Genomic DNA, 25,658 nt, shown 5'->3' with positions numbered 1-25,658 from the left:
GTCAAAGTCGCTCTGACTTTTCTCTTTGGCTGTGCTGAATTATTTTTGATAGATGTTTCTGTGGTACGGACCAGCCTCAAATGACTTTCCCCTGTACCTCCTTGTGATACGCAGCTCTGCGAAATAGCTTCTTACAGCTCTCTCTGGGGAAAGGCAGTGCTTTGCATTGAGCGAGAGATGAGATTGCAAGGTCTGCACTTACCTCCCTTAAAAACAAATAAAAAACCCATTTCAACAGCCCAAGGTAACTGAGTGTTACCCTGGTATTTTGTAGGAGCTTTTTTAAATAGAGGGAGGCTTTGTTAATACCGTAGTACTGGCGCAATACCCTACGGTTGACACCTGCAAAGCCTCTTCAGTTTTTTATTTCGTTATTTCAACAGATCTTACTCATCTGTAAAGGTTTTTGGTTTAGTCTGAAGGAAAAGCAGATGTGTGTACATGTGATCCAGAGTCATGAAAGAAGAATATGGGTATGCACACTTGATTTTTTTTTCATATGAATAGGCAATCCAGACAGAAAAAAAAGCTCTTCCATTCAGTTGAGACAAGGGACCCTAAATCCTGTGGCTGAGCAGCATGCCAGGGATGGGGAAGCCTGCACGCGTGTCTGCATCTGCTGTAAGTGCAGTAGTGCCTGAGCCAGGGAGACACGGCAGAAACCCACCAGCTCGTAACATTTTCAGTATTGTCTGTACGGGATTTTGCTCCTTGTTGCCCATCTATAGGAGGTGGGAGAAAACGGAAGCCTTTACAGATTTATCCATGGTCACGGGGAACACGGGAAAGGGCATGTGGCAGCACGGGCGGGAATAGATCACAAGCACGGCTCCTTATCTAGAGCTTGCGGAGATTTTACCTCAAATAACTCATCCTGCTCTGTCCTTCCTATCTTTCCCTCGGCTTTGCAAAATGTATTTCACGTACACAGTGTCTCCCTGCTTGAGCCAGTTATCTGGCTCTCAACAGCTACTTATTCTTTCAAAGTACTCTATTACTGCTCGGATTTGATTTTTATATATATACAATCATTTTGCTATTGTGCTGGTTGTGTGTGGCTGTGGATGCAAAAGCGCCTTCGCTCCCTGCCTTCCCTTACGCTCCAGCTCTCACTGCAGTATTGATAGTTCTATACCTGGTGGTAAAATTAATTAAATTATGTTCTCTATTTATGAACTAGGTTATTGCTTTAATTATTTATTGCTACTGCAACTAATTTGATTTAGGCAATATTTAGTTCTGTTTCAGTAACTTTTCATTTTAAAAACAAACGGCTGGTTTGAATTCATTGGCATTAACAACCTGTTATTGATTAGTTTGGCGTCAAACTGTGTGATGAGGGAAGAGTGGCTGTATGCCATGCTAAGCCTTCAGACCAGAGAGTTAACGGCAAGTTAAAGCATATTTTTCTGGGAGTAGCTCTTTGGAAAGCGTATGAAGACTTGCCGTCGTTTAAGGAAGGTCAGAGCCCCTCAACAATTTCTGTGGCTTCAGCTTATCTTTATAGGAAATAATAAAATAAAGGATGCAGGACTGAAAAACTGCAATATCTCCTCCCACTTCTGTACCTCAGTCCTGGCGTTCAGGCATGCCCTTTACTATAAAGTTTTTTGTTGTGAATTGGTAGTTAACACCTGTAGTGGTGAAATTCGGTCTGCTAGTCTGTGTCCCTTAAGGTCTGCTCTCCAATTTGAACAGCTTAATTCAAAACCTATTAAAATCAATTGGAAGGTTTCCTCTTTCGCTTGTACTTTATTTCATACCATATCTCCAATAACGACTTGCTAGCTTTTCTCTGTGTCATTACTTTCTGCTGAGTGTTCATGATTTAAGAGTCCAAGAGGTTAAATAGCTTCTCTTCCACCATCTCCGGTTACCTGTGAGAAAAGCTCAAGGGCTACACTTGAGAGCAGAAAATGAAGGTCTTGTTTGTAAATTATAGTTTAAGGTCAGTTTAAAGAGTGTTTCTTGAGGGACCGGGGCAGATCCTTCTTTTCCATTCACACCACAGTGGCATAGCTTCCGTTTCACGTGTCCGACTTCAGCACGACTCTGGATTTGGTGAGCTGCCCTGTCATGACCCTGTGAGGCTGTGCCCAAAAGGTGAGGAAATGAGCCCACATATAGAGGCACAGGCCATCGAGGGCATGGGGATTTGTCATGGGACAGCTCTGACCTGAGCAGTGGACTGAGGGGGAGAGCATCAGTAAGAAGGTTTTAGGTAAATGTTATGCCAAGTTCGTAGCTTGTGGGCGGCATGTGGTCTGCACTGCTGTGTTGTGGAGCCCACAGCTGTGTGGTCTTTCCACCTTTCAAGTTGCTATGGGATGACATAAACGTTTAACTTGTGACATCTTATGGACAGGGCCTTTTGGTCTTTTCCCTGGTCACTCCATGTTGATCAGATACTCATACAATCATCTTGAAGACTGTAATGCCAATTCTTCTGGTCTACAATAACTTCTGTGATCACAGTCCTTCGCTTTGGAAGCAAAGACCACCAACATGGTCAGAAGGTGGGGGCTCTGGTCAGGCGGTCGTCGTGGCCGTGGCATTGGGTTTGTGTTCAGCCAATTTGAACATGTGCCAAGTCCAAAACTCTCCTGGGACCGAGCCATTGTGGTGGTCAGAGGGCTGCTGCCCACCCCGTGGAGGCTGGGGCCTCTGCTCGGCTGCATGGTCCTTATGTTGGGTCTGGCCAGCTGCAATTTCATGTCTTTGCGTCAAATGAAGCATGTTCTTCCCAACAGATATGAAGTGCTGTAGGTCCCTGTGGTTCTCTTGCCTTCTAGGGGAGCAGCTCTTCCTTTCTTCGGTCCTGGAGCCCTTTTATGGAAAAGAAAAGGGTTGAGGGAGGCTTTTCTGTAACCTTCTGCTTCCTTTGACAAATAACCTTTGTTTATTCCATGCTGCGGTGTGTTGTTTGCAGCATATGCAGTGATATTAAACAGCTGCCACATCTGAAGACAGAGGTAGCTGCAGCGATCCTGGAGTGCCTTTGTAAGCTCACGTCGAATCCCCGGGGATGAAGGGCTCTATAAAAAATGTAAGATCATTATAACTAATCTTGAAAGTGGACCGATGCATTTAACATATATAATTATAAACTTTCAAACAAGATGATTTCATCTGGTGGAGCATCTGGGAATTGTTTTTTCATTATCACGTTCCAGGGAGTGAAAAATCTTCCTGTTCTCTCGGAGGATTTAGTGGGATTAGTTGCTGCTGTTTGCTGTTGCGTATTCCTGCAAATGTTTGTATAATTGTGCGCGTCTCGAATTCATTCTGCATCCTTTTGGGGGGTTTTGCGTTGCCTTCCCCAGTGATGTGCTGGGACCGTCCCCTTCAGGTGGAAAGGGAAATAAAGACGGGCTTTTCCCATGACCAATTTGAAAAATGATCTGACAATGTCTGCAGGAGTTTACTGATACGGCAAAGTACTTGCTTGTGCAATCAATTTGGGAGTAACCATAGTGACTCCGAAGATCGCCTGATCAAGTGATTTGCGTGAATGATATTTTCAGCACGAAAGGCAATAGTAAACATATACTGATACTTTTATCGAAGGATTGTCTGAATTCCCTGGTAAGCCACCGACGGCAGGTCACGCTGGCCGGGCAGCAGCTCTGACCACCCCTTCGCAGGGGTAAGCTGTAAAAAGAGGTCTCTCTGGTCCTCGTGATGGAAAATTTTGCTTCATGAAGTGCTTCCTCAGTAGGATTTTAAGATGAATGGTACAGACAGTCAAAAGTCGCGATGAGAGCTTGTTTTTACCTGATAAGGATAGCTCATCCCAGTTTGGATTTTCAAAGTATAGGGCTATTTGCTATTGTGACAACAACTGGTCTTAAACTTTTCTAATAGAGTAAAACCCAGTAAAGGCAAAACCAAAGCATGTAAATTTTAAGTTAGTAAAGACTTCATTTCATCAATAACCTTAATTCCCTCTCCCTCTTTTATAGAGAAGGCTCCCAGTTTTGACAGCGCTGTTGGATTTCCCATTTGAACGATTGTTCCTGCCAGAGATGCTGGCTTGCTCCTCTTCTTGCCCTGTAATGTCACTGTACATCCAGGAACTATGGGACTAGCAGGGACTTCAGGTGTCTTATTCTCTATTTCACTGCCTGGTTGTCACTCCTTACTTTCAGGAACTTAACTAGAGAGGAGAAGCAGGGGAGGAGAGGAACAGGTAAACAGTGTGAGAATGGGGAAGGAAGGGGGAGGCTGGTGCAAATTCTACACGTGGCTGGGGTATTGAGCCGATGGTGGCAGCTTGCTGGGAGTGGGACCAGGCAAGTGTGAAAGTGGTGGAAATACCTTGTAATGAAAAATGCTCACGTTCCTACTGAGGAAGGATCGTGGTAGTTTTACCATTTTTTTTCCCAAAAGTGATCCACTTCTGGCCAGCCAAGCGTGTTTAAATTAGATCAGTGCATAAGGCTCTTAAATCATATTCTTTTATAGGATGTTTTAAGGGTATTACAAGCTTTTTCTTGTGATGTTGCTTTCCTGTTTCCAGACGGTAAGACAGGAGATACTGATGGAGGAGCAGGCTTGTTTGGGAATAAGGGTACTCCAGAGAGTCTTAAAAGATACAAGTTAAATGGGAAATTTCTCCTTGTTCTTGCTAGGGAGTGAAGATGCGTTGCAGCTGCCTGCCAAGGGCAGAAATGTGGCTTGCCTGGCAATCGGGGAAGCTCAAGGTTTCATATGATAGGTTGATGGAAACCCGTGTTCCCCTCTGTAGAGCGTTGGGAGCCAAAGGACTTTGCAAGAGGATGGAAGAACATTTCTACTCGTGGAAACATCATGGAGAACAATTGTAAGTCTTTTAGGAGTCCCCTCTTACCCTCATAGTGACACCTCATGGTTTTCTGCCCGCATTGGAAAGATACTGTAAAGCTTGCTGGCTTTACAGCAAGGTCTCAACCAACCCAAGAACTTGGTGTCTTAAGTCTTCATGATCTTTTCACAAACAAGATACAAGTCTTTTTGTAGACTTGTAAAACTTAATTATTTTACAAGGGTAAACTTAATTAATGGAATCCATTGACACCTGCAGTTGAACTGGCAGTTGAACTGGTTGAACTCTTTCCTCAAATGTTTAACTACTAGTAATTAATACTATTTTGCAGTCTGTTAAAGCATCCCTAGCTTTGTTCAGCCTTGGAGAAGTTGTGGGTTTCTTTTGTAAGAGCTTAGCTGTAACACCGATTCCAAAATCCAGATCTCCACTTCTATTTGGAGATGCCCACGTTCCAGAGAAAGAAGGGTTTAAGATGCTTTTTTTTTTTTCGTAATGGGCTAGCATGGTTGCTAAGCCTGATTGCACACAGCTCGTCTCTGCAGCTCCGCATGGAGCCCATTCACTCCTCTAGAAACCCTTTCAAATAATTTCAAAGTTAGAAATTTAGGAGCGTGTACAATATCTGAAGAATTCAATGATTTAACACTATTTAAAACAGAGGAACTCCTGTCATGCCTCTCTCTTCCCTTTTAAGCATTTCCATCAAGAGCATTTGAAATCAATGACTTAAACTTCTCTGCGCATCTGAACGTCTCCTGGAAGGAGTGAGGATGTTGCTGAAAATTTAAATAATGACTTCGGAAACCCATAGCAACACAAAATGAGTACATCTGCCAGTCACTGCAGTCCCCGTGTGTGGCAGCAAAGAAAAAGTAGGCTTTAAAATGCACCTGGTAAGACCGTGCCCTTGGTGACATTGCACACATAGTTATATTTCTCTTGATAAAGATAAGTGTAAGGGTTTTTTTCTGTAAGCACAAAACAGATGATTAAAGTCAGGTGAAGTTTTGCATTTGTACAGTGGCTTGATTATCACTTTAAAACATGATGGTTAATAAAAAGGATCAGAAGTAAAAGGGGATATTAATTTTACTCGGTCAGTAATATTGCAGCAGTTATGTTCAATCACTTGTAAGACAGAAGGCTGTAAAATACAGCCTGCAATGAGGTTACAGTAAAACTAAACATTGTCATAAATAACAAAATTCAGCCATTTATTTACTGATCTCTAAATAAGGTGTGATTGGAGTAAATATGATGGGAGACTTTTAATTAAACTGCATGAAGGAGTGTTGTAAACATCACAACATTGCCAACGAAAACAGAAAATTAATGTGCTGGCAGACCACGTAGTTAAGACTCTAAAATGCATCTATAACTGTGTCCTTTTGATAAATGTTTCAGTACCTCTGTGGATGCTTTCAAATTGATTCAAGGACATCCAAGTGCCATAATACCTTGCTCAGCCTCTGTCAGGGCTGTTGTGCTTCTTATTTTCAATGAAAACATTGCAAGTAAGGAATGTATTCCATAAGGAAAAAAACCTGGCTGATACCCACGACTCTATAAAATGAAAATACAGTTTGCATCGGCAGGATTGATGAGCATATTGTCACAGATGTCAACCTATTCTGGTCTTGGTAGTAGTGGATTGCTGGATTTTTCTGTGGATTGCTTCTTTTCTCTTCTTGCTGTTTTCAGTAAAAACCTCAAAATACATTTTAATTGAACCAAGGTTTGCTGAGGTGGTTCTGCTTCATTCTCCTGTTTTATTTTGAAATTGCTGGATGCAGAAAGGGGAGAGGATTCCTCCTGTGTCCCAGGGAGGGAACCTTGCCTAGGATGCGGCTCCTGCTGGAGGTGTTCTTTGGAATGGCTGATAAAACTCAGCCCAAAGGCTTCTGCTGTGCTGCCATAGAGTTTGTTTCTTGTCCCCACCATACAAAACTCTTCCATTGCCTCCATTTGAACCTCCCTCCCTTTTTTGTATCCTTTTTTTTATTTTTCGAGGGTGATTTAGTCAGTCATGCTCAGATTTCAGCTTCCCATTAGACAAGCTGCTGTTGTCCTGTTGCTCGTAGCATCACCACAGGGAAGGTGCCCCAGGTACGATAATGAGTCCAACTCTCAAAGGCATCTGCCTTTCACAGTGTGAACAAAAGCAGCATCTTTAAGTTTCTTTGTTGTTTTTCAAACCAGACCAGTGCCTAATTCATAGGTAGCCCACGTGCAGTTGTGGTTATCAAAAAAAAAAAAACCAAAAAACAAAAAACAAACTTATTGCATACAAAATAGATAGTAGGAGTTAGCGTTAGTAGGAGAGGCGTTAGAATCATGAACTTACCAAGTTGGTAAGTACTGACTTAGTGCTTTTGGAGGACTTTCTCCATAAAACGAGGTGGAGAGTAGTTGAGGTTAGAACACGCAAGTACACTGCACAGACGGATGAAACCAGAGGCCATTAAGAGCCCCGTCTCTTGAAGTGTGCTTTGTGATAGAAGTACATGAAAATCCCTCGCTGCAGGTCCCCGTCTGTGACAGTGTTAATGGAGCTTTGAATAACACAGTGCAGCATTGCTGCAGTCTCATGGTTTTATCATGCTTTTTCCATTATTCCTACTTTTCCTGTGGGAACCAGACTCATCCTTTCTATTCTTTCTAATTTTTTGGACATAAAACGTGCGGGACCCTGCCAGGTGGGCATCCCTGCCAGGAAGATGGCAGAATCGCACTGTACCTGTGCAGGCACATTGAATTGTCCCACGTGGCTTTGCACGCTCCGTAGCACAGATCTCATGCCCAGCAATTATTTTCTATTTCTACTCTCCCTTCTTCCTGTTCCCTGGACCTGGGCTGAGGGGGATGTGCACATCACACCCCTGGGGAAGCTGGGAAGCATAACTACTTGTTTCTCCCTCCACGTGTATTTAAATGAGTTGGGAGCAGAGCCCCTACACTTGACATTTTATCAATACTGCCTTCATTAGAAGTTCACTTCTGTTCATTAAAGTTCCCTTTTTAGACATAATTTGTCATGTCCATTCAAGTGAGAAGAAGGGTATGCGGAGGAATGGGGTGGTTGCATTATTTCTTGGTGTTGTAGATTCACAAAGAAATGGGTGGTATCAGCACGTTGTCTGATACTCCCTTCCCACTGCTGGAGTTGATCCAGGTCAAGAACAAAACTCCACAAATCCATCAGCAGTTGTGGCTGGTATCAGCCCACTGAGCTTGAAACAGTGGGTTTCACAGGACGAAAAGATCCTTGTCTTCCCTACCCACATCTTCCATTTGACTTGCTGAAGATGTGCCGTGGACATCACCTCACCAACGGCAGATTTCAAATTCAGTAGGTATTTGTAGCGGTAGGTTTGCTTAAAGGCATGTTCTTTGCTTAAATCCAATCTGTGAAACTTCACTTGATGATTCCTGTAGTGTCTTTTCTAATCTGGACATCAATGTGATGACCCGTAGGCTACTGAACTTCTAAGGAAACTCTTAGGAAGGTATTCAGGCTTCATTAAAGGCTTCAGAAACGTTCAGCGTATGCTATATGGTTTTAGCTATAAAGGAAGACATAGTTGCTTTTCCCTAAAACATACAACAGTCAAGCTGAATGTGGAAAATTGGATGAAAGTGTCCTGCCAATCAAAACTCTCTGATTTTTGGTGCGCTCAGACTTCACACGCCGTGCAAAAATGAGCTGTTGGAGGTAGGTGTTCGATCATCACAAAATGCAAAACTGAAATGCCAGGTCCAAACTACCGGTCTGGGGTGTGTGTACATGCTTGAAGGAAGGACCCAGCGTAGCTTCCCCTGCGCTCTGAAGTGACTATGCCTTGATTCGTATTCGTTAAGTTATGATAGAAAGGCTTGGTAGCTTCTTGAGAAACAAATACAACATTAATGTGGACAATTAACCCAGTTGTTCTACCATGCAAAAAGGTGCAATTTTCCTCTTCATGAAAAATTAAGATCTGCTTTGATCATTTGGAAAGCGTAAAGTAAACTAATGAAGCAACCTCAGTATGAGAATTCCAATGTTCTTGGTGGGTAAATACGCAGCATCGCTCCTCATAGGCCCATAGGATCTAATGAAAAAATCTCAAAATAAAACACGGAAGAAATTTCAATTAAACTTGCAATACATTCAAAGAGCTGAAAGGGGATGGTGTCATGCTTGAAAATGTATCATTTATTCTCTTTGGTAACGCATACAGTTGTTTCCCCTCTCCGTCAGAGACGGCACCAGCTCTCCAAATAAATAGAGAAGCTGGCACACGGACACTTTCTTGCTCATTATTAAAGTCAAGAGTTTGAAGCATCGAGTCGAGATATTGATAGAGGAAACTGCAGTGCGCGCAGGAGGGTGCCTGGGTGTGCGTTGTAGGAAACGTAGCGTTGGTGATGTTCTGCTGAACAGTAAGACATGCCCACTCTGTGGATTCATCTGGTGAGAAGAAAAGCTTGCTGGGCTGTGGCCTTGTGGGATGTCCTAGGGAATATCTGAGATTGGTGATGACTTGAGGGCTAAAGCTACATTTGGGTTTGCCATAAGAAGCAATGCCCTTGGAAAGGTGGATTTTTGATGCAAGAAGTCTGGCAGAGCTGTTGCTCACGGTGCTGGCAGGGAGCTGTGGCTCGGGCAGCCTGCGAGCAGCTTCAGCAGGTGCTTCTTGGTAAGGGATTGCAGTTTGCCAAAATGCCTGAAGACAAAGCCCCTCTCTGCCCCACGTGGCTTAAATGACTCCTTCAGGAATATATCTGCTGCATCTGTTCAGGGAAAGAAAGGATGGTAAATCACAATAGTGCCAATTGATTGCAGTGAAAAACGTTTACATCACTTTCATTCCGTAAGTTAACGGTTCAGCTACTGAAGTAGAACCAAGGTCTGCCAGAAATGAGGAACATTCATACCCATCAGCATGTGAGGACTATGTTTGTTTAACAACCTTTCAGGAGATTTAAAAGTTATTGCTGCTGTGAACCTTGAACAGAGCTGTGAATAACTTCTTTTTGAGCACTAACAGTTGCATCAAAATAGTGAGAATTAATACGTGCATCCCACGGACATGCTGGCACAGCAGAAGGCCTTGCGGGCAGCTCCTGGCACACATGTCCTCCTGCCTCCTGAAGAGCAGCAGCATCGGATGAACTGGGAGGAGCGGATGAAGCTGGGATGTGAGGACCTGCGTGCTGGAAGTGGGACCCAAGGCGTGGTGTGACCAGGATCCAGTCTGGGATGGAAGAGGTGCCCAAGCTGAAATAAATTCTGAAGCTAGAGAGAAGACTCCCACCGATAGAGATGCAAGCATAAAGTGACAAGGTAGGAGAGAGCACCAGAGCAAGGAGACTACAGTTCTGAAAAGGACAACCCATTGAAGGATACGTTCTTTTTAAAACTTCAATATATGCATCGATGTGTCTAATTGAAGAAGAAAAGTATTAATTGCATTCTGAGAAAAGTGCCAAGATGTATTTTGAAAAGCATTCAAATGTTTTGCTAAGTTCTGGACTGCTTCAAGGGGTGGCTTGGATTTTTTTTCCTGGCTTGACTTGATGTGAAGAGCACCTCTGCAATGTGAAAGGAAATTGTATCGTGAAAAGACGTCTAAGCTTATGTTAGCTTGACTGTCATTTTCATACTAATAGGTTATTAGAGGCTGAACTGAATTGCAGACAGGAAACCTTTAGGGTCTGTTTAAGGTGTCATAAATATGAATACTGCTGTCTCTTGTCTTCATGCAACTCTATTTTTATTAAGCAAAAAAAAAAGCAGAACCATCATTTTTTCTTCTAAAGACCTTACTGAAAAGCATTATTAGTATGTTAATTAATCTTTTGGTATTTTTTCCACTCTGAAACTTTCCACACTCGGTGATGTGGTCTTACCCTCTGTGGACAGGCATGCCTGTTTTGCACCAAGGTTGCTGACACGAATCTGATTGATGGCACCTGTGCTACAGGAGGTCTGGCTGTGCACGGAGTGGGGACAGCGGGGAAGGCTCTTCCTCGGCCACCCCCACCAGAAAAGCAGCGGGGAAGCTGCGCTGTACCTTTTGCAGAAGGTTTAATTTGACCACCTTGCTTTGCAGCGTCAGGACCCAGCAACGTCAGTTATGTGACATCTACCATCCGCTGTCACTGGGCGGCAGGGAATTGGAAAGCAGGAAAACACATCTTTAAAGACAGCTGAGTCTTACAGAATTAATAGAATATGAGGCATGGTGAGCTGTTCTTTCAGGTGGCAAGCACAGTGTTTCAGTTGACTTACGGTCGTTAATGTTTTTTTTTCCTCTTGCTTCAATATGGAAAAAGCATATGAAGTCTGGGCGCTGGAATGGTTTGGGATGAGGAGGAGCGATCCACGTGTAATGCTTCCAACGGTGATTTCTAACCTCATTGCAGTGACAAGAATACACTCACTATTAAGCACTGCATTTGGATAAGGTGTTTATGCACAGGGCTGGGAGATACGTCCGTTGTCTCAAAAAAAATCAGCACTCCTTGCCCTAGTCTGCGTCTTGCTCCTCCACCTTTTTATGGCACAGTCCCATACTCCAGTTTTGATGATATGACAGAAAACTGTGAAGGGTTTAGATGGATTTTTTCACTTTCGTTGCTTATGGAAACTTCTCTGCGTTAAGGATAACACTCATTAACACCTATCGCCCAGCGATTAAGCTAGGTAAGGGTAGTTGGTACTTATGTGGCATTTTGTAAGAGTCTGGTGATAAATTCCTATATGATTTTCCAGAGATAAACTCAATATGAAATCTATGAATAAACAAGAAACAAGCCAAAACCAAGACAAAGTGGATGAATATCAGCATTTTGCATCCCCTGCCCTTCTGTCCTCTGTCCTTCTTGCTCCTGCCATATTGCAGGAGTTAGAAATTTTCTTTGACAGAGAATCCCTACTCCTTACTCTGATTTCTTTACTCCATACTGACCGCTTTCTGTCTTCTAGACTTTAGATATGTATTAATGGATGTTTGTTCATTCTTCCGTAAGTAGATCAGGTAGATAATAAGTTGTTATTTCAGAGTACAGGTCTACACACTCTGCAAAGCTACATGCAAGTGAGACTTGCCGGAAGCAAAATCAATTGGTTAAACTTTGAATATTTCAAAGAAGTTCAGTGCTGCATGCGAACAAAGATTAAAGATGCTGTAATGCACTCAAGCCATTTTTTCCAGCTACAAAACTGTATCTGATGGAAAAATAGCATTGCTCAAATATGCAGAAGGAGACAATGCCCCTCAAAAATAAATTAATTACTGAAATGGCTGGGCTCAGTCCTCTAATAATCCATCTCAGATGCAGAGCTTTGATAGCCTGTAAACTGTTGTAACGCGGCTGGGCTGCAAAGCTTCGAAGAAGGAATTGATTAAAGCTTAACCCGTCAGAAACACATTCCCAGGTGTCCGAATTAGCCGGGCATTGGCAGGGTGGAGGCGGTGCTGCTGCCAGCGCGGCTGTGCTCCCGCAGGGGACCTGCTGCTTGGCATTGTATTTCCAAAACAGATAATGTGCATGTCCCTGCTGTGGCACCAGTGAACCCTCTGCTACGGCGTTGGGCTCCTGCGGGGTCTGTGGCGCGGGTTGGTTCAGCAGGAGCAGGACCGTGAGCATCGCTTTGACCCTGTCCCATTGGGACCAGGCTCTGCCTTACAGCCAGAGGGATTCCCCTAGGGCACAGCCCAGCCGATGTGCTGTGAATATGAGACTGTGCCTGTGAAAATCTCAGGGACTTCTTACTTATTATTGGTTTCTTAAGGGCCCTTTAGGTGGTTTTTTTAAGGATTTTTTTTTGTTACGTTCTCCCAAGTAACAGGCAACAGGACAAGAGGAAACAGCCTCATATTGTGCCAAGGGAGGTTTAGGATGGATATTAGGAAAAATTTCTTCCCTGAAAGGGTTGTTAAGCATTGGAACAGGCTGCCCGGGGAAGTGGTGGAATCACCATCCCTGGAGGTATTTAAAAGCCGGGCAGACGTGGTGCTGAGGGACATGGGTTAGTGGGGGTTTGTCAGTGTTAGGTAATGGTTGGACTCGATGATCTTAAAGCTTCCTTCCAACCTAGATGATTCTATGATTCTTTGTTGGTCCTTAAGGCTTATTAAATATTGGCATCTTTAAGGTCCATAATGTGCAGGCAGGAGCCATGAGCTCCCCTGTCCTTGAGCAAATGTATTTCTGTTGTATTCAAAGATACGGTCCTTTCTTTCCCCAAAGTCTATTGCAGTATACCCTGGTTAGTGGTTTAGGAGAGCGAACAGGGAAAATACATTACTGTGGGTTTATATTTTAATTTAAGTATGACAGACAGCCTTGGTCTGCAAATCTCCGCTGTCTTTATTATCTTACGCAATGTTAAGTGCTCTTTGTGAACAGTCTTTTCAATGTTTGCTAGAAGTTCTTAGCTGTACAAACTTTTAGTAGTAAAATATATTTAAATTCCCGCTGGAGAGAGGGATGAAGTAAGGGATTTATTTTATTCCCTATATTCTACTATGGCCCTTCCAATTTTTTTGTGGGAGAAGTCATAAAATAATTTTGCAGATTTCTCTGAATTTTGGTGGGATAACAATTGCTAACTGAGAGCACTAGTTTGGGAGCCTTTCCGTACTCAACTCTCTTTGCATACAGCTTTGTACATTTTCTCTTTTTCTATATCCGTTTCGTATTCAGCAGCAATGCGTTAAATCTTTCAGCTCACCTGGCTTCTGTGATTGCTGTCTCTAAATACTCGATGGTGACACTTTGCCTTGTCCCTTTGGCTTACAGGATTCCCAGGCAGCCCAAGCAGTGACCAGCACATATAACTGTTCAGCATTTGGAATTTAAAAGCAGTTTAAAATGCAATTAAACACATAAGGAAGAGATGCGCATAAAAACTGTACGCTTTTACTGTATGTTTTTGAAGCTCTCTTGTAAGTGCAGTTGCATTCTTCTGCAATAAGTTCACCTGAACATGAAAATGTTGCAAACAATTGTCACCCATTAACCATACCTTACTAAAGAGTGGCAAACAGATACCACGGGATATCAGTTTTTTTGAAGATGGTGGAAAGGTGGCTGCTGCACTTGTAAGAATGAGAATTTTAACTGACAGCACAATGTTGAGTTTTGGCTCGATATTATTGCTTAGAAACTTACCCATCTGGCTCAGAAAGAGCAGTCTCCCAGCTGGGCCTTTGGGATCATGTTAAACCGTGATGAGGAAACAATTCTCCGTTCACCAGTTGTGCTGTAAGGAAATCCCTATTCTCAACGTCAAAAAATCTCCCAGTTCTTATTTCCAGGGGCAGGAGCCCTGCCCAAATCACAGGGGAGGCTCAGCACAAAAAAAGTCCTGGGCAATTAATAATTTTCCTCATCCCTCTTAATCTCTTTTCCTTTTTTGTTCAGAAAATGCTACAGTTCTGGCAAAGGCTGATGCCTCTTTTGACACTGATGGTGTCTGACACAGCATTAATGTGTAGTCAGACATGAAAAACAATGCAAGTAGCATTGATTTGTTGTTTTCCAGGTTGGTTAAGTTCCTTCCTACTGAGGAAAGGGATTTAAATATCGCTTGGTAGGCTGGAGGGAATAAATACAACCAGGAGTTCTTGTTCCCGCTGATATTAATAGCAAAGTTCCCACTGCTTTCAGGGGATTTTGGATGGGACTCTCCTGATGCTTTCGTTAAAAAAAGGGATTTTTAGTTTCTCTTTCATTGTGGTAGGTGTTAAATGCAGTGTCTGCCATCCGTGCTCGCACTCTGACTCCACTTTCATTAAATGCAGGAATACTGCACGCGGGGCAAAATGCAGCTAAAGATGAGCAAAGGTATTCAATGCAGTCCTATGCAAGTAATTATATAGATAAAATATATAACTATATGTATATAACTATGATTAAGAATTATAGTCATTGGGTGTACCATTTCCTTGGGATGAGACTGGACAATTCTCCTGTGCTTCTCTCTTCTGTGAAATTCTGCCCGCGTGAGCTTTGCTCCTTTCCTTTGCTCCAGCGATGTCCCCAAGCCGAAATGTGCTCCACGCTGGAGGGCCAAGGCGACACACACCACTGAGCCATCAGTGGGATCTCTCATCCATTTTCCTTTACTTTGCTACTTCACCTGTGTAGAAAACTGGTTTTGAAAACTCTACATTTGTCCAAGGCGTGGAGGTGCTGGGGCGAGGATGTGGCTGGTGGCACCGTGGGATGAGCGGCTGCTCATCACTGACCTGCACGAACCGCCCTCTCTGTATATACACTGGTTCCGGCGTTTTGGGGAGGCAATCGGTAGTTTCTGTGGGTGCAAATCTGGAATTTAGCCATCAAAATAACACCATGCAGACAAAACCACTGTTTTCCCCAAGCAAAATGAGAACATTTCACTATGCTAACGGCTAAAATAAGCTAGGTTTTTGGTTTTTTCCCCCAGCACTGTTGTGTTCTTGCAATGCGAGTTGTAAATGGGGATAAAATTTTACCAAGGATCAAATTCATAAATGCTCAATGAGGTTTTGCGAATTGGTGTTTACAAAGCAACAGCCAGTGGGGGCTGCTGGCTCCAAATCCTCACATTGCATTTTGCAAGTTCACCTGGCCCTACTTTTAATTAAAAGTAGGAGTAGTTTGTCCATGATGCCTTAGGAATGAGAAGGCACTTCACTTCCTTCTTGAATTTTGTAAGGTTTTTTATTAAGTCTTCCATGTTACATTTCTGTCTGGAAGGTTTCTGGGCTTCTCTGTCCCTTAGGGATGTGTACTTCAGGGAACTGCTGATCCGTATGGTTTCTCAGAAGATGTATCCGAGTCTTCTATGTGATACCAGAAAATCACAGCATGATATAAACTACATCTTTGCAATGTTTTGTATAATCTAGAAATGTATTTCTGAAGTGTACTGGGAATGGATGGTTCGGTGGCCTAGGGATGTGGGTGCTTTGTAAGACACTGCATCATGCACACCAGTGAAAGGGGCGCTGGGTTTGCTGGGCTGGGATGGAGACTGTGTGTCATTTAAATGGGTGGGAGGGAGGAGAGTCAACAGGGGTGTTACTTGCAGAGTTGCAATCAGCTGAGCAATTAGGGCAGTCTCACTCTCTGTGTCTCAAAGTTGACTATAAAAAGGCATCAGCATCAGAAGTTGGTAAAGACGTGAGTTTTCTGTGCAACACCTCCTACCTAGCTCTGAAACAAACACCTTAGATTTTAATCTTTCATGTGTTTTCCAAAAAAATACTGGTTTTGCACTGAACAGGGGAATATTCCAACTTCTCAACTCAGTCCGCAGGGTGAAAGCACAGACTAATGGAGAATTTGGAATGTGCTGCCTGTTAACGGCGCAGCTGGTGCCCAGTGCCCCAGCTCCACTGTGGGTAGCCAAAACACCCAGGCACTGTGCCGCAGGGCAGAGGACTGTGTTGTGGCAAATTAAGCCCACCTGAGAAGCAGCACTGAAGGTCTGCAATCCCCAGATGTTTTAAGTGCAAAAATCACTGCAAGGATCAGGAAGGGAGAGCCTTTACCAGGTGGTTCTACAGGCAACCCTGTAGCAAGGGTCTCAGGAGTAGAATCGCTTTGTACCTAAAATGTTTTGAATTTTAAAACTGTAAATTTGACACTTGTAAAGTTTCATTTTTTTGCTTTAAGTGAAGTAGGAAATCCATTTCTGCCATGGAACCTGGCTACGCATTTACTCCTAGGGACATAGATCGTTTGTGTGTGCACGATGGGGCTCAGGTGGGAGCAAGGTTGAGTCTTGCTAATGCATTACATCTGGTGGTGCTGGCTGGGGAAGGGGTGGGGAGCTCCTTCTGTCCTTCTGATAAATCCAAGCTCCCTTGAGTTGCTGCTTTGCCGTTCCACTGTGTGGTTGTATGGAGTCAGTATGGAAGCGGTTTGGGAATAACAAGCAGGAGGCAAATCACCAGGGAGAGGTGGGTGTCTCATGTGAGCAAACCCCGGAGCATTACAATACCCATGGCCAGGCCATTTGTGTGGTCTGATGTCTGGCGTGACCCAGCAGCAGGGGTTGTTTCCCACTGCTGAGGACGCTGCCTGGCCCGCTCTTGGGAGACAGGAGGTTGGTCAGCCGAGACATGAGGGCTGTGAGATGGCTCTGCTGAGCTTCCCAGGCTTGGAGAGCAGTTGGAGGAGTTGACCAATACTTACCAAGCAGTGACATCCTTTCAGTGCTGTCTCCGGAGTGTGTGTGAAGGATCTTGTGGGGTGTGTGGTCTGAGTGGGCGCCCCAGTCCCCTCTGAGGGCTGGGGTCCTCCAGAGCGTGTGGCTGGGGAGGGTTGAGCGTGCACTGGTGCCATGACCCAGGGACATGCTGAGCTCTGGAGTCCTCACGGCAGCAGAGGAAAATAGAAGTGGGATGCGTCTGCTGGGAGGCATCATTCTTGCTGCCCCTCAAATAGGAAAACAAAATAAGCCTCCGGCAGGTTCACGTTGGGTGATGGATGCTTCTAGCTACTGGAGGAGCAGCTGCATGCCCTGGGCTGTGCTCGTCTGCTCTCATCGGCTAGGTGAGGCTGTGCTTGGTTGGGGGCACATCCAAGTGCCATCAAAGTACTTCAAGGAGTAATTCTAACTTGCAGCGTGGGAATTCTTTTCCCCCTAGGTCAATAAAGAAGTGCTTCTGCTGTGAGGATGCTTTGTTCTCTTCTGAATGTGATTTTGGATAACTCTTTACTATCCATAGCCCTCTGAGAGCTTACGGGGATCGTTGCAGCAGTACCAGCCCTGTGCTGGATGCACCCTTCTGACCCTACTGCTTACACTGACCTGATCTAAAACATCTCTAATGATTAGTTTTGCTTGGGTTTAATGTTTGTACTGAGGCGTCCAGAAAGGAGGCTGAAGAAGTCCCGCATTTTGTTGTTCAGGTTGGAGTATGGGATTTTTGTGTGGTTTTTTTCCCCCAATGTTTTCATTACTCAGCTGTAGGCTATCTAGCTCAGAGAGAGATACTTTATCAAGTCACTCCTCTTATTAATTTGCTTGAAATGTTTGCCGGTTCCAGATGTGGCACTAATTTTAACACTATGTCAGTATAAGGTGGCAGCAGGGATGCCATATATTGTGTTTTGTTAGTCGGGGGATAACATAGTCCAGAGCCTTCACTGAACTTCATGGGTGCGTGGAGGCTCAGGTGTTCAGAGAAGTGCTGGAAATGCCTAATTTAAATTCTTCTCCAGCTACTGGAAGAAAGAAGATAAATCATAAATAAACCTAAATTATGTTCTGCCTTCTTTGCAGATTTTTCTCCCCACCTCATGTAGTAGAAAAATGTGTGTAGTAAATCCCATGTGGAGCGCTTTGCGCTGGCAGTTCACGTGGCTGCGTTAAAAGGGATGCTGGCTGCCGTATTTCAAACTTGCACCTTTTATTTTCCATGCCTAAGTGTGCTCCTGGGTGCAACTGGGGGAGAGAGGGAGCAGTTTGTCTAGACGATGCGCTCTGCAAGCTCAGGTAAGAATCATGACCTAGAGAAAAGAAAAAATAGGGGGCGGGGGAACCCCATGATTCAGGGGCCCTTGGTCCCTCAGATAACATGAGGCATTGCTCAGCACACCTGGGGATGGAGACACAGCTCCCTGAAAACAGTGGAGTTAAAAAGTGGTGTTGAGTGGAGATTGAAGTTTTTGGGGTTGTGGTGGGTTGTTTTTTTTAGGTGACTGGTTTCTGAGGCTTCACTTCTCTACTTAACTTCCATATCCCGCTCTGAAAGACAGGCGGGAGCAACTATGTCAGTGTTATTACTTCCCATCAGACCTGCTCTGCTTTGCTTAATTACCCTTTCTTCTTACTATGCGCTTAGCAAGTTTCGTGTTTCAAGAATAAATCGGGAAGTGTCTCATCATAGGTACAGCCTTCCAGTCCCTCAAGGGGGCCTACAGGAAGGATGAGGAGGGACCCTTTGTCAGGGAGTGTACTGATAGGACACGGGGTAACGTCTTCAAACTGAAAGAGGGGAGATCTAGATTGGATATCAGGAGGAAATTGTTTGCTGTGAGGGTGGTGAGCCCCTGGCCCAGGTTGCCCAGAGAAGCTGTGGCTGCCCCATCCCTGGAGGGGTTCAAGGCCAGGTTGGACGGGGCTTGGAGCAACCTGGTGTGGTGGGAGGTGTCCCTGACCAGGGCAGAGGGTTGGAACTAGATGATCTTTAAGGTCCCTTCCAACGCGAACCATTCTGTGATTCTTTGTGCCTTGGAGGTGCTGATTCTGCATGTGGGCTGTAGAAAAGGGACTCCTTGACCAAAGAGTCTGGCTCTGTGCTGATGCTGACTTTTTTTTTTTTTTTTAACACAGCTTAGCTCTACTTGCCAGCTGAGCATGATATGCAGGAAGCAAAAAAAACAAATCTAGTATTGCAGCATTAACTGCAGAAAAGTGGTATTTAGACTGCTAATGGTGTGACGGCGTCATGTTATGTGCAGGAGACTGTGAAACTGAGAGAATGGTGGTGATTTTCATTAACTCCCTCTCTTGGGATCTCTCTCTTCAAGTTCTCACATGGTTTCTGCAAAATTCCTCTGTTGAAAAGAGTTTGGCTGAAGAGCAGGAGCTGTGGATAGGCTGTAGGCTTGGCTTGGGCTTCCTGTGTTAGGCATTCACCAAATTTAGTTCTGCATTTCTTGATGGGCTCAGTTATATTCTCCCTCTTTAGGGTCATCCTATGACTAATTGCAGAGGGACTGAGGAGACAGAGAACGAATGAGTTGAAAAAGCTCATTTACAGGTAGGACTTTTGGCAGCTTCATTCCCAGTGCGTGACCCTGCTCTTGGGTTCATGGGATTCTTCATTTCTGGGAAGTTTAGTTTTTCCACTGAGAATAATACGCTATAGATGAACCTGAGGATGGTAGGAAGAAGCAGTCACTGTTCCAGCTTTCTCTTGTTTCAGTAAAAAATATTGACTAAAAGCTGGTTTAGACTGAATGATCAATTAATACCCCTCAGCGCACACACACACTGAATTAATTTGATAATCCCTTGTGTAAAGTCAGTGGAAAGAAGAATATTTTTTGTTAGTTTACAACAGGAAGAAAGTGTATCCTCCAAAGGTAAATGTCACCATATTGATCAAAATTCACAACAGCATCTCCAGAACTTTGCGCTGTTGCTGGAAGTCTGGCTGTATTTTCAGAAGAGATGCCAATACCACCTTTTGTCCGTTTTTTCCTCCTTTCTTTTTAAGGGTGGTGCCTTTTGCAATCAATTGCATCACGAAACTTTTCAAGGTGTGGTTTTTTTTTGTTGTTTTTTTTTTTTTTGTCTTTTTCTTTTTTTCATCCTGGTAGTATCAAGTAGTTTGTGCTTGCCCGATCTTTCCTGGTGAAACCCTACATTGAGCTGGCTGCTGGTGGGGCAAGGGCGGGGGTAAGGAGCTAAGGAAGGGTCTGCTCCACGCTGTAATGGAGCTAATGGCATTACGCTCAGGACAGCTGCAGGTACATCTGGTGTTAAAGTACCGTTATTTAAACTTTATGATGCGAGAGACTGCCAACTCTCCCACTTGCAGCATATAAATTATGTCGATTGCTCATGCACTTTTTTTAACCCTGATTTCTCTTGAATTATGGATGATAGACAGGACCAGAATTTGCTTTTAGTGTTCCCTTGTGACTGTGTGTGCGCTGAGTGCACTGAGCAGTCATAATCTCAGTGTGTGCAGTCAGGGGATGCATAATATAATTTGGGCTGTGACCATATAGCTTGTATCCTAACCATTAAGAGAGTTATAACATCTGAAACTCAGAGCTATTTTGGGGCAGGGTGGGTGCTTTGATGCCAGGTCTGTGCAAAAAAAAAAACAACACAACCAAACAAAAACCAAAAAAAAAAAACAAAATCAAACCAAAAAAAAAACCAACCAACCCACCTCTGAGGCTGGAAGGGTTCATAGCCGTGAACTCTGTGTCCCAGATGGGTTTTTGAAAGCCAGCGTGATGTTCCTTTTCAAGAGAGCCCTCCATTGTGGAGAGCAGAGACTGTCTTTCGGGCTTCATTGTGGAGAGGAATAATAGCTCCTGGTTTTAATGAAAATATTATGATTGGCTTGCTTTGAAGTTTTCAAGCCCTTGTGTGTGGCAGTGGAGCGCGTTCATCAAGCTGTGCACTTAGTTGAATGCTCTTGTGCGGGCGGGGGAGCAGGTCTGATTGGCGCAATTAGAAGTAGTCCACTCCAGAGCTGATGGGGGCCCTGCGGAAGCTGCCCGTGTTGCCATGATTTTTGACTACTCCTGAATACACACTGCTCCTGGGAAAGGGAAGCCTTTTAAAAGACGTTAATGCAGTGTGCAGATACCATAGCGCTTTTTGCAGGAGCGAGTCAAGGTGCTGCTACTTTTAAGATAATTTCCGCAGCATTTATTGAATAATGTGTGTTTTAAGGTGTGCTAACAGCCGGTGTTTGTAAATTATATAAAACAGCTACAGACACTGACAAACAGTGTGTCTGCGCTCCTGTTGTTGCATTTGGATTCTATGTAAAATTTAAGACTCTCTTTTTTTTTTTTTGTCATGCTTAAATATGAAGAAAGCTTTACTCCCTAGCATATTGATTTTACAAGCATTAGCTCCTTAATCAAACAGCCCTGAAGTTTTGCACTTCATTAACTGATCTTTAGGAGTAAAGTGCAAACTGTTTGCACTGAGTGAAGTCTGTCCTGGCTGATAGCACTTGAAATGCCCAGTGCTGGAAGATTTTGGACAACAGTTGTGCTTGGGGTGGAGACAGCAGAGGTTAGAGCTATGGGAATGACTGGGTGGAAGAAATGAGTACGGTCAGGTGTCGTGGCAAGTATTGCTAAGGGAAAAACCACAGCTTTTGGTAGAAAAAGTCTTTCAGGGCTGTGAAGTTGTATGGAAGTGAACCTTAGTTTGTCTCAGAGGAGATGGGGATGGGATGAAAAATCATGGAATGATTTGGGTTGGAAGGGACCTTAAAGCCCACCCAGTGCCACCCCCTGCCCTGGGCAGGGACACCTCCTACCAGACCAGGGTGCTCCAAGCCCCGTCCAACCTGGCCTTGAACCCCTCCAGGGATGGGGCAATCCTTTTATGTGGCCAAATAAAGCCTCCTGCAGGTCCCGTTGCAGAAGGAGGTGCTGCTGTAGCGGCTCGTGCACCAGGACTGGCCGCAGAGGCCAGCAGTAGCCCAGGCTGGGAGCTGCCAGCCCTGCCCTGCGCTGCACGCTGGGCTCTTGCGTGCAGCTTCACTTGGTCGCATTTATAAAACCCAGCATAAACTGTTTGCACGCATAATTATGAGGGCTTATTAATGCTAAGCATTGTACAACAAACACATTTGCAAATAATGACTTCATAATGTCACCTAAATCCTTGCTTTAAAAATGGCTAGAACATTACCTTATTAATGTTTTTTTAAAGTATGCTGTCAAAGCTTTATTTTCTTTTATATTTTCTTTATTTTTCTGTTTTCTTTATTTTTCTTTCTGCGCTGCTGTTTTTGACATTCGGGCGTATCCAGACAGTCACCAGTAAGATGGATTAGCTAAAAATACTTTGGAAGCACTTCCAAAATGCTGAGCCGTGTCTCTTTGCAGCCTGCGGTCTGTCACTTACACACATACATGTAAAATACTGTGTTATGAGAGGCATTTAATGGGCGCAATTCATTAGAAGAATACAGAGCGGTGCCTGCTCTTCACCGTAAAGAGCCGCTCGGTCCCCAAGACACTTTGCAAGCGCAGACCTCTCCGAAGGAAACCACTTAATCCTTGGGTGAGCAAATATGATGATAATGCTCTGTGCTTTGTTGTGTACTATGATCTAATTGAGATTTAATGCATTCTGCCTTGTCCCTGCCATGGACTCCCTTTGGACCGTGCAGTACAAAGCTCGGTGTTAGCAGCGTGCTTTGCTGTAGCCCAATTTATGTCTTCAAAGACATTCAGGCATTTATTTAGGGTCCATGAAATAGTTGTGCTGGGAAAGATGCACAAGAAGGGAAGAAACGAGATCCTTGCTTTTCCTTTCAAAAAGCCATATTTGCTTTAAGCAAAATATTGAATTATGAGTCTTTCATTCTCCCACCCCTCTGTTTAATAACTATGTGTTTGCAACTAATTGTGTTAAATACATCTGCACCTCATGCGATGCTATCTAATCCCACAGCAATATTTCAGTATAAAATCGATTTAAATTGCCAGCACAAATGTGCACAACAAATCCAGTGGGAGAAAGTCTCAGGCAGCTTTCGCAGCCTGGTAGCTCTGGTGGCTCCATAAGGGTCTGTGAGCCCACAAAGCCGCCTGTGTCAGCTGGGGGACAGCAAGCCCCTGTTGTATCATAGAGTCACAGAATGGTTTGGGTTGGAAGGGACCTTAAAGTCCTCTCATTCCTCCCCCTGCCCTGGGCAGGGACACCTCCCACCACACCAGGTTGCTCCAAGCCCCGTCCAACCTGACCTTGAACACCTCCAGGGATGGGGCAGCCACAGCTTCTCTGGGCAGCCTGGGCCAGGGGCTCACCACCCCCAGAGTGAAAAATTCCTCATATCTCATCTAAATCTCCCCTCTTTCAGTGTAAAACCGTTCCCCCTCATCCCATGGCTCCCCTCCCTGCTCCAGAGTCCCTCCCCAGCTTTCCTGGAGCCCCTTGAGGGACTGGAAGGGGCTCCAAGGTCTCCCCGGAGCCTTCTCTTCTCCAGGCTGAACCCCCCCAACTCTCTCAGCCTGTCCTCACAGCAGAGGGGCTCCAGCCCTCCCAGCATCTCCGGGGCCTCCTCTGGCCCCGCTCCAACAGCTCCGTGTCCTTCTGCTGTTGGTGGCCCCAGTTCTGGTTGGTCACCCTTTTGTTGATGACTGGGAATGTGCTTTGGGTTTTCACATTACAGAACAAGAAGAATGGTCTTTCTCCTCACCCCTAAACTCTGTTCTTGGGAATCTGAGCCCTGTTTCTAATGGAGAGGCAGTTACACGGGAAGAGCTCTTGTAATTTTTAATTTTTTATGCGTTTTATCCACTTAAGTGGGCACTGTTGAGACAGTTATGACTTTAAATGTCAACTTTTGGGAAACTTTGTTTCAGTTCAGGATTGCTTCTGGCATCACGCATTGAGAGCAACTTGCTTTTTTCTCATTTTCCCTTTTTCTTCCTTCTCCCCTTCTTGCTGGCTGGTCATTCACTCCATTTCATGGTGGGACCTGAGGGGTTTCTTTTCATTGACAGTTTCAGACCTTTTTTTCCCCGAAGTGGGCACTGTGCGTGTTCTTCCACCTGAGTAACCTGGAGGCAGCCTGCAAGTCATGTCGAAGCCAGTAAATCTCCCTCCAGGATCCCTCTGGAGACCTGCTCTGCAAATGCAACTCCCGTTGGTGTTGGCAAGGATTATGAATGGGAATAGTTGGCAGCTCTGGTTTGTGCTTTAGCTAGACACAAATACTTCCATTGAGTAGTACAGGTTTTTAACTCAAAGCTGTGCTACATTATTTAGTGCAGAAAATCTTCAAATAAAATAAAGCCTTTTTTTTTTTTTTTAAGAAAAAAAAAAAAAAACAAAACAAACATTTGCTCTATCTGTCGGACAATCCCAGCTTGTAGCAGCAATGAAGTTGTTTGAATCTCCCCATGCTGGGTGTTAATGGGAACGGGAGCAGTTGAACACATGCACATCAATAGGAGACTCGGAAGCATAAAAATTGAATTCTCTCCTGCCTTTCCCTTTCCTATAGAGAAAATGGGCCCCATTAGTACAGAAAGCTTTGGCGAGATGGTATTTGCAGTCCAAGGCTGGAAAGCAGCTGCCATCCCCAGTGTGTTGTTCAGCAGAAGACTTCACTTTTCACTGCTGCCAGTAATCCTATTTACCATGAGCCCAAAATACCAGCTGCATTTTGCCTGCTGGATGTGTTCTCCCATTACAAGTGAGCTGAAGTCATTTCATACTGCAGTCGATCCGACAGAGTCGCACAGGGGAAGACAAGGATGCGAGGAGGGCTCCATCACCTGGCCGTGGCTGGGGGCCATCGGAGCTGTGGGCTCAGCCAGCCCTTCCCAAACTATGGTGAGATGTGGGGAGCTGCTCTGGGGGTGAACAAACACGTTTTTTTGTCTCTAAATCAAATGTTTTTGAAAGTGAACTTTTCCCCAGGCTATTCCAGTCGTCCCTCTCTCACCATTTGTGTGTTTCCTTTGCAAGCTATGGGCTCCTGTATCGAAATTCTGAGCTGCGATATATTCCAGCAAGTGTTCGGGCAAACCAGGCTCATAAGGAGGGGGTGGTGGGTCCTTCATGGACCCTCCAGGGTGGGAGAAACTGGGTGCCATGTTGAGGGGCAGCACCAGTTTCTTCTCTGCTGATGAATTTTTAATTGAGCCCTTTATGCATAGGGAAAAGGGCTGTGTCCTTAGCGTGGGATTTTTCCTGTTGACCTCACTCTACTCCTGTGGAGTCCAATATAGGGACTGTTACTTCTTTTTACCTTTCTGGTCAGCAGTCCAAAGCAACTGGAGAAAGAGCCACCCATTGCATTTCTTTTGATCATTTCTTTTGGTCTGATTCATCATCGCATCTTTCCCCCGAAGCTGCCAGAGAGCTGTGTGTGCTAATCCAAAGGAACCAGTTGTAATAACAGAGACTGGGAAGAGGGACCAGGGAGTTTCTTGCATTGTCACTCAATTTTAGAGTGAGTAGATTTACTTATTTTTTCGAAGGCACCAGGGAGTTTGAACTATAAGCTGATGGGAAAGCCTACTTTCAGCCTCAAATCTGAAACACAGTGCCTACCCGCGCTATGCTGAGCGCCCTTCATCAGGTGTCTCAGCTTTAAACTGGTGGCGCTGGTTTTCTGGGGCTTTTGTGGCACCCATC

The 25,658-nt window shown here is 44.5% G+C and overlaps 1 protein-coding gene across 9 annotated transcripts in view; it reads left to right on the top strand.

Annotated features, from left to right (window-relative positions):
- The window catches only part of FSTL4 (follistatin like 4), a 243,570-nt gene that overhangs the window by 39,644 nt on the left and 178,268 nt on the right, over positions 1-25,658 (top strand). Inside the window, exon 1 of one of the 9 annotated variants that reach the window (XM_074604101.1) lies at positions 16,617-16,749. The exons of 7 other annotated variants lie outside the window; for them this stretch is intronic. Coding sequence is in view for 1 of the 2 variants with exons in the window: in XM_074604098.1 (XP_074460199.1) it covers positions 16,690-16,762 (73 nt within the window). In the remaining variant the exon portion in view is untranslated. Of the gene's footprint in view, positions 1-16,616; positions 16,763-25,658 lie in introns of those variants that run through there. One more of the 9 variants, XM_074604098.1, reaches the window with a different exon arrangement.

Source organism: Larus michahellis, chromosome 11 (genome assembly GCF_964199755.1).
Source record: "Larus michahellis chromosome 11, bLarMic1.1, whole genome shotgun sequence".
NCBI lineage: Eukaryota > Metazoa > Chordata > Aves > Charadriiformes > Laridae > Larus > Larus michahellis.
The sequence above is the reverse complement of the archived record's forward strand: the minus strand, read 5'-3'. Positions and strand labels throughout refer to the sequence as shown.